General features: G+C 39.7%; 1 protein-coding gene across 1 annotated transcript in view; it reads left to right on the top strand.

Moving 5' to 3' along the window:
- The first annotated feature begins 8206 nt into the window (after positions 1–8206).
- Positions 8207–15781, top strand: part of LOC130861387 (uncharacterized) — a 101760-nt gene continuing 94185 nt past the window's right edge. Inside the window, exon 1 of the mRNA XM_057750221.1 lies at positions 8207–8529. Coding sequence (XP_057606204.1) covers positions 8312–8529 — 218 coding nt within the window. The 5' untranslated portion in view covers positions 8207–8311. The remainder of the gene's footprint in view (positions 8530–15781) is intronic.

Raw genomic sequence — 15781 nt, forward strand, 5'->3', positions numbered from 1 at the left:
GCCCAGTATATGTTTTATTTTGATAACTTATATATGTACCTAAAAATAATGTGTATTCTACAATCAGTGGATCCTGTGTTGTTTTTAATCATGATGTTCTAATTTTCTATAGATTATTTTCTGCTTTTTCTTTGAGCTATTGAGAGAGGTATGTTAGAGCTGCACATCACAATTGGGAATTTGTTTATTACTCCTTTGGTTTTGTTAATTTTTACTATATTTGAGACTGTGTTATGAAATTGTGTTGAACTGACCTTTTCACCTTTACCAAAAGTTTCTCTTTTGAATGTAGTAATACTTCTTGCCTTAAAATCTGTTTTGTCTGTCATTAGTGTATCTATATCAGCCTTTTTTCTTGTTTATGTTTGGATGTTTTCCATCATTTTACTAACAACTTTTCTGTGTCCTTGTATTTAAGGCGTGTCTATTATATAAATAATATACGGTTGGATTTTTAAAAAAATCCATTCTAACAGTCTGTCTATTATTTGGAGTACTTCATTACAGTGCATGTAGTTATTGCTAATTTTTATTCAAATCCACTATCTTACTGTTTGTTTTTTGTTTGTCTCATCAGTTTTTTGGTCCTTTCACCAGACACACTGCCTTCTTTTGGATTTGAAAAGGATATTTATTGTTTGGTTTTCCCTTTGTTAATTAAATACTTTTTTCTAATATTTTTCTGATTATCCTAGAGGTTACACCATGCTTCCTTGACTTACAGTCAACCTTAAATTAAGATTGTTATCACTTACTAAAAATTACAAAGACCTTACAATACTATAACTGAATTTACCCTCCTATCTCTTCTGCTACTTCTGTGGGATATTTTAACTCTATGTATATTTTAAACCCCACAAGATATTACTAATATTGTTTTAAGCAGTCATTATAAATTTAAATTTATACATCTATTTACTCTTTCCATTGTTCTTTATTCTTTTCTGCATTATTATGCTTTCATTGAAGGTCATTTTCCTCCTGTCTGAAGAGTGCCCTTCAGCATTTCCTAGTGTAGATCTGTTTGGGGTAAATTCTTTCAGTTTTTGTTAAAATGACTATTTTACTTTCATTTTTGAAGGATATTTTCTCTGGGTGTAGAATTCTAGCTCTGCAATTATTTAAGAATTTTAAAGGTGCCACTCTTTTGTCTTCCTTCATTGTTCCCATTGAATAAATCAGTTTATTGTTGTTGCTTTGAAGGTAAAGTGTCTTTTTTTTTCCCTCTACTTAAGATTTTCTTTGTCTTTGTCTTTGCTTTCAGCAGTTTTGTTATGTTTGGTTTTCTTTAATTTATCCAGCTTGGATTCATAATGATTCTTGAATCTGTGGCTTCATGTCTTTCAGTTTGGGGAAAATTTCTTCCAATATGTCTTCAAATATTGCTTCTTACTCATTATCTCTCTCCTGCCTATTTAGGAGTTTAATTACAACAATTGTTACTTTTTAAAAAAGTAGTGTCCTATCTGTTACTTATGTTTGTTTTGTATTTTAAAGCCTTTTATCTGTTTGTGCTTCAATCTGAATATTTAGACTGATTTATCTTCCCATTATTAGGTTCTCCCTTCTGTGACTAGTCTGTGTTTAACTTATCTATTGAATTCATAATATAATGATTGTATTTCATAGATTCCAATGCTCTGGTAAAATTATCACATTTTTAATCTGTTTTTTGAACATATTAGTGATAGCTTTTAGGGGGTAACTTTTGATTTTTTTATAAATTCAAATTTACAGAAAACTTATGGGAATAGTGGAAAGCATTACTGTATATCTTCTACCTAGATTAACCAAGTTTTTACATTTTTTCCTCATTTACTTTATCATCTTCCCTTCCATGCACATATATTATCCCCCCACCTACCTAACACACACACATGATTTCTTTCTGAACATTTTGCAAGATGTTACAGGTGTCATGCTTCTTTATTCCTAAATTCTTCAGTTTGTATCTACTAGAACAAGGAATTTCTCTTATATAACTAAAGTACAACTTCAAAATTAGAAAGTTCAATATTGATACAATACTATTATCTGATCTACAGTCTAAATTAAAATTTTATCAGCCATTCCAATAATGTCCCTTATAGCAACATCTTTTTCCTAATCTAGTGTGTAATCTAGGATCATGCATTGCATTTATTTGTCATGGTTGTTTAGTCTCCTTTAACTGAAACAATTCTTCTTGCTTTGTCTTTCATGTCTTGATATTTTTGAAGAGTACAGAACAATTACTTTGTAGAATGTTCTTTAATTTTGGTTTCTCTGGTGTTTCATCATGATTAGATTCAGATATTGCATTGTTGGCAGAAATAACACAAAAGTGATACTCTGTCCTTCTCAGTCCATCTTATCAGGAGGCATTTGATGTTCATTTGATTCATTATTAGTGATGTTAACTTTGATAACTTGGATAAGGAGATATCTTACCAGTATGAGCCAACGTAAACTTACTATTATTAATTTGTAATGAATAAATAATTTGTGGAGAAGTACTTTGAGCCAGTGCAAATAATCTGCTCCTCACCAAACTTGTACCCATTATATTTTAGCATCCATCAATAATTGTTAATTGAATCAATTATTACCATGATATTTGCAAAATAGTGATTTTCTAACTCCATTAGCCTTTCTACATTTATTACTGAGCATACATATGTAAGGGATAACTTTGCTTTACCTTCATTCATTAATTTGGTAGACTTAATAATTCTTATTTAATTCAAAAGATTATAATCCATTGATCTCATTTTGAAATTTGATGCTTAAATGTTTCAGATTTGGCCATTGGGAACCCACTCAGGCAGACTCCCATGAACCGTAATTTGCCCATCATTCTTTGAACATTTCTTTACTTTCTGGCACATTGAGCTATTCCACGGTCATCTTATGCTTTATCTGTCCCAGCATTCCAATCAGTTGTTTTCTTTAAGGAGCCCTGGTTCCTTTTTATGGAGATGGGTATTTAGAAACTAAGATCTGGACACTAAATGTGCTGATTTTCTACTGGAGTGCCATTATGTCTAGGCTCAGCTGGGCTAGGAAATCTCTCTCTCTGTCTCTAATTGAGGAGTTCATATTGGTGCTCCTAGATCTAATCTAACACCAGAATGTTCATTTTAGTCTTTTTCCTTTCTATATTTACAAGTCCTTTTTCCAGGTGACAAACCTGGCTCACATTATCCTCAGTGTATTTACTCACTTGCCTAGGCTTAGACTCACAGAAAGTGTGTCAGAATTGCTAACCCTACTGCTATAAAAAATCATACCGAAAAACCAGTGTTCAATACTTGTTAAAAGATTTTCATTTTCAAACTGAGGGTATATAATTAAAATTCTGTATTCAAAGTAATTATTTTTCCCTTCAGTGTGATTATGTTATTCATTTGAATTATAGTTAGGCGCATTTGTTTCTGTGTATATTCCATTTTTGATTTCTTTCCTCTCCATCACTGTTAATTTAACTTCAACATCTTCATCATAATCATTATTTTATGTGAGTATGTAAAGCATTAACATGCTTCCAAAACTCAAAATTACACAAAAATCTATATTCAGAGGAGTGTTACTTCCCCTTTCCCACCCCATATACCTTAATGCACCTTATTAGTTTCTGGTTCATCCTTCCTGAATTTTTTTTTTAAATATAAATAAATACATTTATTTTATCTTATTTCCTCTTCTTTCTTACACGAAAGTATCATACTATATATGCCCTTTTGCATTTTGCTTTTATTGATTGACAGCAAATATATCCTGGAATTCACTCCATACCATGTCTTTTTTAGTTTGTATTTACAGTTGCATAATATACCATTTTGTGAATATACCAGAGTCCATTCAACCAATCTCCTGTGTGTATTTTTCCCCCAATATTTTTCAATTACAAAGTGCTGTACTTTGTTTGCAAGGTTTTTGTTTGTTTGTTTGTTTTTTACATTCTTGAAGGTGTATCTTCAAGGTAAATTCTTAGATGCAATTCAAAAGGTAAACTTGAGGTGCGGCCGCTGCGCCCGCTGGTGTCCCCGCGGGGATGGGGCTGGTCTCTTAGGATGAGGCGTTGGTCGCAGGTGTTAATAGGATAAGTGAAAATAAGAATACCCAGATTTTAAGATAAGAACTAAAAGAACTAAATAGAGAAGCATTTATATTTCAAGATCTCTAAGAAGAGGTAGCAAATATTTAATATGGAACAAAAACCTTGTGAATCAAATAATGAAGATTTTTTATCAACTAGTGGCATCACATCCAATGCAGGTTCTTCAAGTCTATTTTTTATGTCATCTATTCGTGGAACAATAATTGAAAACACATCTTCAACTGGGACTTTGACACAAATTCCTTTTTTCCCTAAATATGAAGTGGAACTTGATTCTCACAGAAAAGTCATTCCTTACCCTGAAAGGAACACATTGAACGTGTTTTGGAGGAATATTCACATAAAGTCAAAGATTTGCAGAGAAGACTAAATGAAAGCAATGAATTGCATGAGAAACAAAAATTTTACTTAAGACAATCAGTCACTGATTTGCAAACAAAACTTCAAGAGTTGCAGATGGAGAGAGATGCCATGGCTGACATCAGACGAAGGGAGAGTCAGTCCCAGGAGGATTTAAGAAATCAGCTTCAAAATACAGTTCATGAACTTGAAGCTGCCAAATGCCTTAAGGACGATATGTTGAAAGACAGCAACACACAGATAGAGCAGCTGAGAAAGATGATGCTTAGTCATGAAGGTGTGCTTCAGGAAATCCTATCAGTCCTAGTTGACTTTGAAGAAGCCTCAGGTAGAGGATCAGCTTGAAGCACTGAAATCTGAATCACAGAACAAAATGGAACTACTTCTTCAACAACATCAAGATAGAATTGAGCAGTTAATAAGTGAACACGAAATTGAAATAATAGGCCTTACTGAGAAAGCTAGCGGTGCTCGGACCCAAGCCAATTGTATCCAAAGTCAGCTGGAAATCATTCAGGAACGAGCAAGGAGCCAAAGTTCAATGTATATGCGTCAACTGAGTGACCTGGAATCTACTGTTTCTCAGCTGCGTTCTGAATTAAGGGAAGCCAAAAGAATGTATGAAGACAAGGAGAACCTCCAGAATTCCCCCTTATGAATTTGGACCAGTAGAAGCTGTCACTATTGGCTCTGTAGATTTGGCTTTACTGTTAACTTTCGCTTTTTGACAACAAAATTATCTCATGATCTTGATTCTAAGTTTATTTTTCCTACTTTGAAAGCATTTGGGGCTGAATTTCATACTCAAAAAGTGAAGACTCAGTAGCACTGGCTGGAGCTGTATACTGTGCGGAAAGATTCTATGCAAAGCTCTTTGCATAGTTCTGCCAATGCACCTCCATGCTGACCTGCAGCATCCCTTATTATCCCATAACAGTGTCTTTTTAAGCACAGAAAACAAAAGATACAATTTGGCATGATTGATGATATCTAAAATCACTGTAAGATTAGAATGAGATCCCAGTACTTATTTGTCCAGTGATCCAAAACAAAAAGTAGATTCATAGATGGTGAAAGGGAAAACCAGTGCTGCTATTTAAAAAGAAAAGAAAAAGAAAAAAACCTTTACTGTATCTCAGATGTCAGTATTTATTCTGGACATTTTAAAAGGCTTTTCTTGGTGTTTTTTACAGCTGTTTGTATCAGCTCAGCTGCTACTTCAATGGTTTTCCCTTTCACTCTCCATTTATCTTTTTGGTTGATTAATTAATATAAATATTTTTACTCTAAAAAGGGAAAGCTGCTTGTGCCACAGAGGGTGAATCACTGTAGGGCTTTTTTCTGTGTGTGCCCCCATATATGTATGGAGTATAAGCATGAGCATACTTCTTTATAGGATTATTAGAATCTGTGAGCACGTTTCTGTCCACCACCTAATGTTTTATTTTATCTAATTCCTGTGAAATACTTTTTTATATATAACATGTAGTCAAATACAAAGTTTTAAAATATATGCAGTGTAAATATTAAAATTTATATTCTAGTCCCTGTAGGCTGTAAATGCTAAAAAAAAAAAAAAAGGTAAACTCACTTGTGGTTTTGGTAGATATTGTCAAATTCTCCTCCCATAAAAGTGTGGGGGACATTCCCACCAGCAATGTATAAAAGACTCTTTCCTCATGGCTATATCAAGAGAATGTGCTATCAGGCTTTGTAATTTTTACCAAATCTAATCATTGAGAAATGGCATCAGCATAGTTTTAATTTGCAGTTATAATTTCTATTATAACTGAAGTTGTCCATCTTTTCATATGTTTAAAGGTCATTTAAAGATTTTTGCTTTTTTTCTATTGGGTTTTTGATCTTTCTCCTCTTTCAGTTTTAGCGTTCTTTATGTGTTGGGCCTTTTATCTGTGATTTATGTTAATCATAGTTGTTCTTAAATCTGTGGGACTATTTTTATTTCATTTTATTTAAAAAAATTCCTCTTTTCCTCTTTCCTGGCTGGCCTGGTATTTTTGACTGAATGCCAGACTTTGTATATAAAATGATGTCCAGGCTCTGGATAGTGTTGTTTCCCTTCAAAGATGATTTCATTTTCTACTAGCTGACAGATGATGTATGGGTAGATAACCTTGATCAAGGCTGGTCAGTTTAAGGTTTGCCTTCATTCCAAGGGAGTAACCCTTCTTGGCTTGAAACTGAAAGTCTGGGGTCTTCGCCTTCCTCATTGGCAGCTCTGAAAACTCATTTTTGGGTTCTCAGTGCAATGAGACTCCTGTTTCCTCCTGAGATTTTAGCCGTTCACAGTTGCTTCTGCTGGTTTTTCTGTTTTCTCTGAGCATGTGCAGCTTGAGAGTCAGCAAAGGCCTTGAGGGGAATTTGCCCTGTTAGGATCACTTCTCTGCAGCTCACTTCCTCCAGGATGTTGGCCTTCCAATTTTTGTCACCTCTTCCAACACAGCAAGATCACTGCAAGCTCTAGGTTGTTGTTATCTCTTCGGCCTTTATTCCCCATGTGGTGAATTGGCAAATGTCCTGATGAGAAACAGCAGTGGCAAGTGTTACCCTGTCCCCGGGGTTACAGCCTGTAGAGTCCTGCTGCTGTGATTTTTCCCTCAAACCTTCATACAGCTCTTCTTTTACGTTTCATCTAGCTCCTGTAGTTATTCTCAGACAGAGAGGTTATTCTGATGCTGGTTATTCCATCATAGCTGGTAGCAGCAGTCGGCTTTCCACTTAGCACATTTCATTAAATGTGTATGGAAATGAGAGAACACAGTCAAATTGACAAAGCATTTTAAAATTGACAAGGAAATTGGCCTGCTCATACACTGCTGTGGAGGGTATAAATGGGTACCACCTTTCTGGAGGGCATTATTTTATATCAAAATCCTTAACAACTCACTTACCCTTTGACTCAGCAATTCTGCTTCTCAGTATTTATCCTGAGAAGAGAATCATGGATGTGTGTAAAGGTTTATTTACAGAGATTCCAATCCCATTTAACAGGCTTGGAATCAAAATTCTCAATATGCAACAAGAATATCTGATAAATTTTCGTGCTTCAATCCAGTGGAATGTAACAGGATCCAACATTGCAAGTGATGTAAGAGACTATTTAAGCATATTTAGACACTTTCTCTATTTAACATTAGAGAGTATTATAAAGCATAAGAGATTACAAAACAACCTGAGCAGTATGGTCCTACTTAAGAATGTGTATACAGATATGTAAATATGAGACAGGAATAATGCACGTGGAAGTGTTAATAGCTGGTATTGGGTTGTTGGGTTTTTCCCCCTTTGTGCATAGTCTAAAAAATTTCCATGAGACATTACCTTTATATATTCTAAAAGAAAACTAGTGCACTTAAAAGAAAAAAGCTTTATAGTTGATAGGCTCAATTGATAATATTTTCTGGGAAACATTTTATTTTATGCTGGTTGCCTAAGTTCTATCTTTATGCCCTTAGTGACGTTACAGGTTTCGTCAGAAACAGTACCCTCCTTGAAATACTTTTTGGAACAGAGCACCTCCGTACAAATATGCTTTAAATTCCTACTAGTCAAATTCAAACAAAGGCTTCACTTGGTTCTGTCAGTGTGTGCCAAGGAGTCCTTTTAAAAAGTAAATAGGTTTGTGGCAAAGACCTGAATTATCAGGGAAGTTTTATTTCCTAGCCAAAAAAAAAAAAAAAAAAAAAAGAAGGGCTAGTTTCCTTTTGAAACCAATGGCCAAAATTTAATGCAATTGCTTTTGTAAAACTAAAATCAAGATTTCTGAAGACCCTTCTTATCCTCTGTTGCTTTTTTTCTTGAAGGTACTCTCCCAGGCAGCAGTCACCAACTATGACCCCTTGGGTTTCGAGGCTGCTTCCTAGGAATGTCCGTTCCTTCACTACATCATCAGAGAACCAGCGAGCTGAGGATTTCCATCGGCACCATGAGGGCTATAGGTACTTCTTGCCCATCCAGACGAGGTGGCAGGACAATGACCAGTACGGCCATGTGAACAATGCTGTGTACTACAGCTACTTTGACACGATTATCAACCAGTACCTGATCAGGTAGGTGTGGGTTCTACAGCCCCCATCCTCGTGTCACCCCCTCTGGTATGCTCGCTGGTGGGGGTTCATGCAGGGAATTCTGGGAGGAGATTCACATTTCCCTCTAGTGTTTCTGCTAGTGTCCCTCCTTTGTGGAGCCAACGGAAAGCCAGATTGTTCTGGAGAACAGCAGGACTGATAGGTGAGTGGGGATAGTGTTGTCCTGCTGCTCCTGCAGTCGCAGGTGTTTGTCTATCTTGGTCCTTTGCACTAAACTGTCAGCAAATGTGCAAGCTTTGAATCTCAATTAAGCAACTACACAACAAGCCACATAATATTCAGACCCTGGAACTTGAGCAGACAGTAACATCAGCCCTCAAGGCCTTTTTGTGAGAAAAGCAGCTGCTTCCCCCACCAAGGGCACATAAGGGGGAGGAGAGAGAATAAAGACGTTTATTATAGCCTCTGAATGCCATGATGACACGATTGCCATCTGAGGTGTGTTTGCAAGATTGGTTAGTGCGTGTTTGGTTAATATAATTCTCTATATGAAAGATTGGACTGCACAGAGAGATCTACGTAAATCCCAGCTCCACCTTGCATTAACTGTGGAGTTTGGATCAAATTATTTAACCTTATTGCATCTTTTGTGAAAATAACTCACATTTATTGAGAGTTTTCTCTGTGTCTAGCACTGTGAAGCCTTTGCACAGCCTTTCTTGTTTAATCCTAAAACAACTTGATGAGAGAGTAGCAGATTGTTGGTCCACTGCCTGAACCTCCTTGCCTGTACCTTTCAGGGCACACTGGCCTGGCTGTCCACTGTCAGCACTAACATTTCTTTGCCTAAGGACTTTCTCTGGCCACCAGAGCCGCTTTTGCTGGCAGGCCGGAAGTGCAAGGAATCAATGTTCCCTAAAAGCAATCTTCAGTTCCCTAAAAGCAACCTTCAGTCACTGACTGATGGGAGTTAGTGTATGAATATCCTAGCTTCCTTACCTCTTGGACGAGATAACTGAGCTGCACACTGTACACAGGCTCCCAGGCTTCCCTAGTGGGGTTAGGCTCCAATTCCCAGAGTGGTAGGCTTAAAAAAAAATTGAAATAAAATTTACATAACATAAAATCTACTATTTTAACCATTTTAAGTATACAATTGGGTGGTTTTAAGTATATTCACAATGTTGTACAGCCATCACCACCACCTAGCCCCAAAATATTTCCATCACCCCCCAAAAGAAGCCCCCTACCTGTTAATAGTCACTCTCAGTTCTCCTCTCCTCCCATCCTCTGGCAACCTTTCTGTCTCTATAGACTTGCCAATTCTCGACATTTCAGGTAAATAGAATCATAGTATATATAGTCTTTTGTGTCTGGCTTCTTTCACTCAGTGTCATGTTTTCAAGGTTGGGCGGTGTTGCAGCTTGTGTCAGTACTTTGTTCCTTCTTACGGCCAAATACTATTCCACTGTGTGAATATGCCGTATTTTGTTTACTCATTTGTCATTTGATGGACATTTGGGTTGTTCCCACTTTTGGCTATTATGAATAGTGCTGCTATGAATATTTGTGTACAAGTTTTTGTGTGGACATGTTTTCAGTTCTTTTGGATATGTACCTAGAATGGAATTGCTTGAGTCATATGGTAACTTTATATTTAACTTTTTGAAGTTTGATGTTATTATCTGTCTTTTTGCTAATCATCATCTTGGTGTGTATGAAGTGGCATGTCATTTTGATTTTGATTTGCATTTCCCTGATGACTAATGATGTTGAGCATCTTGCCAGGTGCTCCTTGGTCTTTGGTACATCTTCTTTGGAAACATATCCATTCACATGCTTTCCCCATTTTCTGAATTGGGTTATTTGTATTTTTATTGTTGGGTTGTAAGAATCCTTTGTATATTCTGAACACTAGACCCTTATCATATAATATGATTTACAAATACTTTCCCCTGGAGATCAAGATGGTGGAGTAGAGGAATGTGGCACTCCCTCCCTCCCACAGATACATCAAAAATACATCTACATGTGGAACAGTTCTCACAGAATACCTACTGAAAGCTGGCAGAAGATCTCATACACCCAAAGCTGCAAGAAAGATCCCCATGTCACTGGGTAGGATGAAGGGAAAAGGGAGAAGACAAATACTTTCTCCCATTGTGTAGGTATTTTCACTTTCTTGCTAGTGTCCTTTGGCACACACAAACTTTTAGTTTTGATGACAGTAGTAACTTTTTGAATAGAAAAAGCTTTATTGGCTACTTTCCCTTCCTCTCCTTTCCTCATTTCTGCAGGAGCACTTCGTCTGCAAGAAGTACCTTATAGTTCTCACTCACATTGCAGAATTACTGTGTTAGGGAAATTAAATTTCTTTTTTCTTTGAAAGGATATGTATAGAACAACTTTCACGTCAAGAGTGCCTGGTTCTCTTGGATGCTATGTCGTCCTGAATTGTCACACTAATTTTACTTTGTGTGCATCTGTCAGTGATTCCTCTTAGAAGTAGTTTGTACTTGCTTACTTATGAATAATAAACTGTCTTTTTCAGCACTCATGATAGCTTTTAGGAGAATGTGTGCTTTATACTTTGAAATCCACAGCAGGAGGTAAAAACAGTATTTGAGGCTATTTGTAATTTCACATCATTTGTCACATAGGGAAACTTGACAATGAATTTTCCCAATTCGCTCCAGGGCTACTTACTCTTTTTTAAGGAAGGATCAGCCTTATAATTTCTTTGGATTGACTTAACTGTGTTGCAGTTGAGACCTAGTGGTGTGTCTTAGTCAGTCTGGGCTACTATAATAGAACTATAAACTGGTGGCTGAAACAACAGAAATTTACTTCTCGCTGTTCTGGAAGCTGGGAAGCCCAGATCAGGGTACCAGCATGGCTGAGTTCTGGGGAGGGCCCTCTTCTTGGTTTGCAGACAAGCTTCCTTCTTGCTGTATCCTCACATGACCAAGAGATGAAAGATCGAGCCACCCTCATGATCTCATCTAAACCTGATTACCTCCTAATACCATTCCATTAAAGGGTAGGGTTTCAATATGTGAGTTTGGGGGGAACAGGGACATGCAGTCCACAACATGGCTTTTGTGACTTTTGAAATCTTCCATTGGTAAATGGGGCTTCTAGAAAGACAATGTGCGGATAATGGTTGACTCTTTTATGCAGTGAAGGTTGTGTCTGTGTGGCCTCAATTTGTTAAAAACCATTCCATCCAAGGTCTGCTTCTGCCAGTTTTGGGCATATGGATGGGGGGTTGACAGCATGTAAGGAAGAATTTCTGCCGGAATAGTGTCCTGTTTCATGTGGAAGTCTCCAAGTATTACACGTTGACTCCAAAACTGTGCCAATACCCTGACCGTTGTGGCCAGGGACTTCCTGATTGTGACAAAAAATGGGTTTACCTTTATACTTTTTCTAAGAGATCTGAGGATTAACAGGTTGCTCACTGACTGTCGGAAGCCAAGCCAGCACCACATAGAGGTGTGAGGACCCTGGGAAGACCAACCAGGCAGAGGCAGCCTTATTTCACCAGGGTGAGCCAATTGAGGAAGGCAGTTGGTCAGGTGGAAGCAATGCCTCCCAGCCTGGCTTGCGCACTCTCTTCCTTCCACCTGGCTTCCTAAGGATGGGTGGCACTGTACACGTGCCAAGCGCCCATGGGATAATCAGTGAGCGACACGCTTGTTTAGAAGATTCCCTCTTTGAGGGGGGTTTTCTCCGGGAGAGGGAACCAGGGAGTCATGGAGGGCATGGCAGGGGAGGGAGAGAAGGACAGCAGAAGAGGCCACAGACTGCCCAAAGTTCCCATCACTTTGACACACGGAAGGGGTTAAGTCATTCTTGAACAGTTTATCGCTCATCAATTGTAATTAAATATGTTTATATTAAATTATGTTCTGTAATTAATGTAAAATCCTTTAGCCTATGCTGTTATTAGAACCAGATGCTGAAGTACCAACAATATTTCAACATGACTGTGCTGCCTCGCCAGCTGTCTAACTGTAATTACTTTAATCTCAGCTTGTTATCTAATTATCACCTTTGTAAAGGGAAAAGCACTCTCTGATGCTTACTGATTGTTTCCAATGATGATGAAGAGTGGGGAACAGCTGTCAGAGATCGTGGGCCCTGCTCATCACAGCGAAGGAACTTATCCTGAGATCTCTTCTGGGCCAAACTGCTGAAAAAAGATGTTCAGTGCAGGAACTGGGGACTAGCCAGTAAGGGGAGACAGTTGGTGTGGTGGTTAAGGGTGTGGCCCCTGCGGATAAACTGTCCGTCTCCTCCAGTGATGGCTGAGGGGCGGGTTACGCAGTCTAAGACTCAGTTGGCTCGTCTGTAACGTGGGGACGGTGATAGTACTAGAATCTACCTCGACGGTTGTTGTGGAGACTAAATGAGATAAAGCCTATGCAGCCCTTAGCACAGTGCCTGACAGTATGTACACACTTAGTAACTGTTAACAGTTTTTTCTTTTTGAAAAACATCAATGTTGGTTTTCAACATTTCCATCTTAGCCTTTGTAGCCAAATCTGAAACAATTGACATGGGTATCTAAATGCTAGCAACGTGGCATTACCAAATTATGTGTACGTCTGCCCTTTGGGGACTGAAATTTACCTTTGCGTTGCTTATTCAAAAATGGTTCACCCAACCGGGATAAATAAGTATTGTCAGGGAGATCTTGAAGCTCTTGAAGGGGAGTAAAGGGTTTTGGAGGATCCTTCAGTGCTTTATGCATGTACTTGCACGTCAGCCGTTGATGTGGTAACTGCAGGTCGTTCCAAAATGAAGTTTATCCAGCTTTTAACATCCTCCAAGCTTTCCCTCTCAGTGCTGCGCTTCCCTCAGCTGGGAGCTGGCAGCCCCCCCGCTGTGGACTAGCCTGTCCGACTGCCCGATTAGACTGTGAGCCCCTCAAGGGCAGGACAGGACCTTCGTCCTTCTTACGCATCCTGAGTAGATTGCCCTGCCTGGCACGTATTTTGTCCTCCCTCAGTGAACATTCCTGAGAGACTACACAAAGTAACTCATCCTCAGACCCTACGGATCATCCGTGGCTTTTCATTTCCTAGCGGCATGAAGAATCACCACCTCCTGGGCTGTGGGGCAGGTCTCCGTCATCTCCCATCAGCGCTCTTGCCACCCGCTACTGCACCCTCGTACCAGGAAACCAAAAAGCAGGCCTGCGGGGAGACAGGTCAGAGCACACAGCGGGGTCTGCCCATCACGGTGACACGCTAGCTGTGTGTGGTTCAGCAGTGAGAGGAGCAGGAGGCCCGACCGGCACATCCCAAGGCGTGCCACCTGAGGAAGGCAGAGCGGCGGGCCTTCAGTGTCAGGAATGGCCAGGTGCACACAGGGCTGCTTTGCGAGAAGGGCTCCCCCTCTTCATCAGAAGAGGGTAACTGTCACGAACTCCACATAAACTCCCTTCAGTAGAAGGCACACACCCGGCTCTGCAGTTACTCTTTGTTATAGTGTATTTGGCTATTGAAGGAAATATCTTAAAATAAGAGAAATAAACCAGCAGCAGAGACCTTAAAGAAATCTCTGCCCGAGCCACCTCTCCCATCACTCCTCTCGTGGTTCCTTTCTCTCCCGCAGTGGTAAACCACCCGGGGTTCCTCGCCAGCAGCGTGTGGATTCGCAGCTCTGTGGCTTTGGTTCCAGTGTTGCCTCTACCTGGGATGCATCTGCTCCCGTTCTTCAACAGTCTGACCCTCCCAACCACCCCCTCACACATAGGACATGTGCCTATTCTCTGTATCCCCACAGGATCCTGGCTTTTCTGTATCAGAGGGCCACAAACTTTTCACTAAACAGCCAGATCCAAAATATGTTTGGCTTGTTGGGCTGTGGGTCTCTGCAGCAACAGCAAGGCTCCGCTGTTGTGGCGGGAAGTTGTGGCGGGAAGGCAGACACAGACAACACGTAAATGAACGTGTGGCTGTGTTCTGAGAAAACGTGATTCTCTGCCTGTTTCACTTTCTCTGCGCACTTGTACTTTTACAGTTCGAGTCACTCTTCTGCTGCTTCATCACGGATTGTTAATGCATCGTTACTGAGTTTTTCGTCTTCTAGTGACATGTCACCCTAATCTGAACTCAAGCTAGGAACCCTAGTGTCTTAGCCTTGGTTTCCCCACAAAGCAGAGCTGAGACAAGCTCTTGCATACAGGTGGTTTGTTTTATTTATTTTAAAGATTTTTTTTTGATGTGGACCATGTTCAAAGTCTTTATTGAATTTGTTACAATATTGCTTCTGTTTTTATGTTTTCTGGTTTTTTTTTTCTTTGGCCACGAGGCATGTGGGATATTAGCCTCCTGACCAGGGATCGAACCTGCACCCCCTGCATTGGGAGGCGAAGTCCCAATCACTAGACCACCAGGGAAGTCCCCCACAGGTGGTTTGTTTTAGAAATGGATCCCAAGGAGGAAGAGTGGGGACCGAGGAGGAGTGGACTAGAAGGAAGGCCAGCGTTACTGAGCTGACCAGCAGTGTGAGCAACAGCAGCTGGATTCCACTGGGATTCCCAGGAACCGTGTGGAAGGGGCCTCAGAATTCTCTGCCTACAGGACAGAAACAGGAGCGTTTATCCACTGACTCCACCCCTCATTGGTCAAGGTTTGCCCCACGGGGTGTCAGCTCCTTCTCTCTTCCAAGTGTGCCCAGGTTTCAGAATCATTGAGCAGATTCATACAGCCTCCTGGAGGTTGGGGCAGAGATGCCCCAGGGTAGAAAGAAAGAGAAGCTCCATGCTGTCCAGGCACGGTGTTGCCAGGTTGTGCCTGAGCACCAGCACGGCCGGTTGCTGTAGTGTAGTGATGGCTGGAATATAAAAGGGGGCACCAGAGGTGGTGAGGCAGCCTGGCAAAGGTGTCCGATACACATACTGTACATCTTCCTTTGCCCAGCGCAGTAAGTTGTGCGTGCTGAGAAGCAGTGGTGAAGAGGGAAGCTGTTGATGCAAGACCACCCAGGTTTTTATCCTGATTCCACTCCTTACTGTGTAACCTCAGGCAACCTCCTTAGCCCACTGTGCTTTACTCTCTCCTTTCTCGAGTGGGAATGATAATACTTACCTCAAAGGCTGTTATAAGGTACAAAGCGCTCAAAAAAGGCCCCATGTCTTGTGCTCAGCTGATGTTCACTACTGATAGGTACTTAGTAAATACTAAAGGATTTTTAACAGTGGGGTTTTGTAAGTCAATGCTTCTATATTTGTTTATTTTTTAATATTTTAATAAATATATTT

This window comes from Hippopotamus amphibius, chromosome 9, assembly GCF_030028045.1.
Source record: "Hippopotamus amphibius kiboko isolate mHipAmp2 chromosome 9, mHipAmp2.hap2, whole genome shotgun sequence".
Lineage (NCBI taxonomy): Eukaryota > Metazoa > Chordata > Mammalia > Artiodactyla > Hippopotamidae > Hippopotamus > Hippopotamus amphibius.